Here is a 3,719-nt window from a genome sequence, read left to right as displayed (position 1 = left end):
TTCAGAGAAAAAAGTCAGAATTCTGAGATTAAAGTCAGAATTCTGAGATTAAAGTCAGAATTCTGAGATTAAAGTCAGAATTCAGAGAAAAAAGTCAGAATTCTGAGATTAAAGTCAGAATTCAGAGAAAAAAGTCAGAATTCTGAGATTAAAGTCAGAATTCTGACTTTAATCTCATAATTCTGACTTTTTTCCCATGTTAAACTGAAATAAAATTTAAAAATCTGTTTACTTTTTTTTTTTTTCAGTGGCCCTAATCCTCTTCCGTAAAGAACAAAAGCACTTATTTTAAGAAAAAATGACTTATCTAGACTAGACTTACTATGTTCCACACATACCTGATGTCCTGATAATCAATGTTCTCCTGCTCTTCATTTCCAGGTAAAATAAAGGATAACTAAATTCCAGGAAAATGGGAAAAAGAGAAGAGAGACTTACTGTGGTCCGTGCTATTGACTAGTGGCTCATGTTGGGGGGGTTTCTTTCCCTTGTGATCGATGGGTGGGAACTCTCCATCAGATAAGGCGGGGTTCAGTTGAGAAGAAAAGTCCTCAAGTGGGGGAATAGGACTAGACAGGGGGCTTAAAGCAAAGACAGTATGATTATTAGTGATTATTTGTATATTTGCTAAATCAAACTAACTTCTGGAAGACTTTGTGTTTCCGCTGCTCACCTTGTGGCCTTTTTTCGCGCCTTTTCAAGAGCGCTTAAGATCCTCTGGTCACTGGGAGGGGTTCTTTTCCCTGTGCTCATGTCCTCTGCCCTCTCCAGGGCGGACAGGGCAGAGATGGGACGCTCTAGTTTGGAAAGAGAGTCTGTCGTGTCCTCTGAACCCGGATGCTCTGCCTCCACGTCAGAAGGGGCTACGACCCGAAGCTCAGGAGGCGATGGGGAGGGAGCAGAGGCCTCAGGAGGATCCGAGTTGGCAAAACTCGGTGGAGGAGAGGGGATAGCTCTGGATGGAGGGGATTTCCTGGGCGGAGGGGAGGGGGGAGCGGTGGGTGGAGGGGAGGGAGCCACTATTGGTGGAGGGGTAGAAGCCACGGTGCTTGGAGGAGAGGGGGCAGCAACGACTGGAGGGGCGGGAGCAATGATGGGAGGAATGGAAACGGTTTCATTTTGGACACGCAGGTCAGAAACTGGCAGAGCAGGACTTTCAATCTGTGGGGGGGTTTCACTCTGCAGGGCAGGAGCTCTGACTTCTGAGGTGTCTGGGATGAAGGCTGGAGGAGGGGAGAAGTCGGGGGGGTCAGGGATAGGGGAGAGAGCTGCCAGGTCCACTGCAGCCCTGGGTTCAGGGACGGTAATCTTTGGGAGAATGGGTTTTGGTACCGAGTATATCGACTCCTCTGGCGTGCAGTCGGCATGGGAAACCACTGGGAGCAGCAGTGCTGGTCCTGCTGCGTCACCAGAAGGAGAGTCTAAGATTGATTCTGCTGGATCTTTCTTGGTAGACTTCATGAAACCAAGAATGTTCTTCTTCCTCTGTGTTTTGGCTTTTGGAGGAGGAGAGACTGGTACCAGCTCAGCTGTGCTCTCTTTCTGTATCCCGACGAATGGAAGCTTCTTACCGTTCTTCTCCTTGTGATCCACAGAGTTTTCATTCAGCTTCTCCTTACTTTCTTTAGTCTTATCCTTCGTCTCCTTAGGCTTTATGTCAGACTTTTCTTTGGCTTTTGAGTTATTATGGATAAGAATCTTTTTGTTATCCTTCTTCTCATCCTTAAAGACCACTCTGGGGGCGTTCAGCGTCTTTGATTCCAAGGCATGGTTGATGGAGGAGAGCAGGGAGGGGCGTGCTCCTGATGGAAGATGGTGAGTGGGACTCGTGGGAGGAGGGATGACCTTTGGTTTCTCTGGGACACTAGGTTTGGTCTTTGGTGGCCCCAGAAGGAACTCCTTGTCCTGGAACTTGGCTCTCAGCGCCTGGAAGTCTAATGCTTCCTCTTGCTAAGAGTGTAACAGGAAAAAAAAAAAATCAACCACATATTATCTTCATATTTCTGACTTTAATTCATTTACGAAGCGAGACGCAAAGTTTCTGGATCTCAATATTTGGATGGTACTCCTGCGCTCTTAAAGTTAACATAAAACCAGACCCAGAAACGGCCCTCTTTGGCGTCTCGGACACTCTTAAAAAAATTGGGTCGTGATGTAACAGCAGTGGTCTCCACATTGCCATAAGATGCATATTTTAAAGCAGTGGAAGGCTGACAGACCACCTCATTTTGAATCTTGGATCGAGGAATTTACAGGAATCTTGCACATAGAAAAAATTTGATTTGATTTAATAAACTGTCCTCAAAAATATTACAAAATTTGGAAACCCATTTTAGATCAACTGAAGCCATAAATAACCCCTATCCCCCCCTCTTTTTTTGTTCTTCTTTACCCCATTTGTTATGAATAAAGGTGTGGACACTTCTAATTGACTGGTTGAAACTCCATAAAGTGTGTTTTTTAAATTTTTATTTTTACTTTTAGTATGTCCAAAGTGTAAATAAACAAATTATTTTTATATAATATTATTTATTGTTTGTCTAAGGTTTTTTTTTGTGACAAATGCTAAAGGACATTAATCATTGTCATGTTTTTGTTGTATACCTGTGAAAAATCTATAAAAATAAAGTTAAAAATAAATAAACACAAATAAAGTCCAATGAATCCTCACCATCCTGATAACTCAGTTTAACTTCTAAACCTATCAGCCAATCACATGCTCCGATGCACAGGTGTTTAAACTAAACAATTAGATGAATTTAACCCTTTATAGGGCAAATTTCCTTTTTTGATTTTTGAGGTCTAGAAGCACTAGATCTATATCCAGCCATTCAGCAAAGATCCTGCTACATGGCTGTACATCTTATTTTTCATTTGACCAATTAGAGAAGCCCTTTAATGATATATTAACTACTGGAAATTAAGTTGGAAAAAAGTCAAGAATGTAAAACATTAAAACGTAAAGTTAAAAAAATAATAATAAGCCTAGTTAACTATTATATTTAGTTTTATAAACTAAAAAAATGTCAGTGCCAGTATCAGCATTAATGCCTCTAAGGTGATGTTGGACCAATAAATGTGTTTCTTTCACTTTGTTTTTTTCATGAATTTCTTCTAGAAGCACTTTTGTTATTTTTCTTAATATATTTGGGATAGTTGGTTTTTCTTGTTATTACATTGACATTATTTTTTTACCATTAACATATCCATATTTTTAATATTTAATAGGTAATAAGGTCTTGTCCTGATTCCAATAACTATTGGATTGAAATGTTGATTTTCACTGAGTGCCTATAAATGGCCTTTATCAGAGATTTTTTCAAGAAAATATAAACAATCAGAGCTTTTGAAACTGAACTGAAGTTAGTAGCCTATTATTAATTATTCTACATAAAAGAAGCTTAAAAGCATCATTTGTAAAGAGATAAAGGACCAACGTGGGTCAGTAGTTTGTATGGAAACATGTGGCTGATTCAGGCCAACTCACCTCATCCATCCTGAGGTTAAGATCCCAAAACAAGAGAAGAAAATTGACTGAATAGTTTTCTTCCTCAGCCTCTCATCCTAAATCCAAGGAAAATAAAACTTTCTGAATAAACTAAAAACGACCCTCAACGCGTGGCTCTTGTCACGCTGCGTGGGTTGCTCTGTGCGCTTTGGAGATGGTTTCAGGTCTGGAATAAGCTGAGTTGGAAAACTCGCTCCTCATGTGGAAGAAA

General features: G+C 40.6%; 1 protein-coding gene across 1 annotated transcript in view; it reads right to left on the bottom strand.

The window, feature by feature from the left end:
• Positions 1-3,719, bottom strand: part of LOC107094065 (extensin-like) — an 8,919-nt gene extending 5,200 nt beyond the window's left edge. The window contains exons 1-3 of the mRNA XM_015389471.1: positions 3,488-3,719; positions 674-1,950; positions 439-581 (exon numbers count right to left, since the gene is read on the bottom strand). Of these exons, the coding sequence (XP_015244957.1) occupies positions 439-581; positions 674-1,950; positions 3,488-3,496 (1,429 nt within the window). The 5' untranslated portion in view covers positions 3,497-3,719. The remainder of the gene's footprint in view (positions 1-438; positions 582-673; positions 1,951-3,487) is intronic.

Source organism: Cyprinodon variegatus, unplaced genomic scaffold, assembly GCF_000732505.1.
Source record: "Cyprinodon variegatus isolate N-32 unplaced genomic scaffold, C_variegatus-1.0 Scaffold461, whole genome shotgun sequence".
NCBI lineage: Eukaryota > Metazoa > Chordata > Actinopteri > Cyprinodontiformes > Cyprinodontidae > Cyprinodon > Cyprinodon variegatus.
Note: the sequence above shows the minus strand (reverse complement) of the source record. Positions and strands in the feature narration are given on the sequence as shown.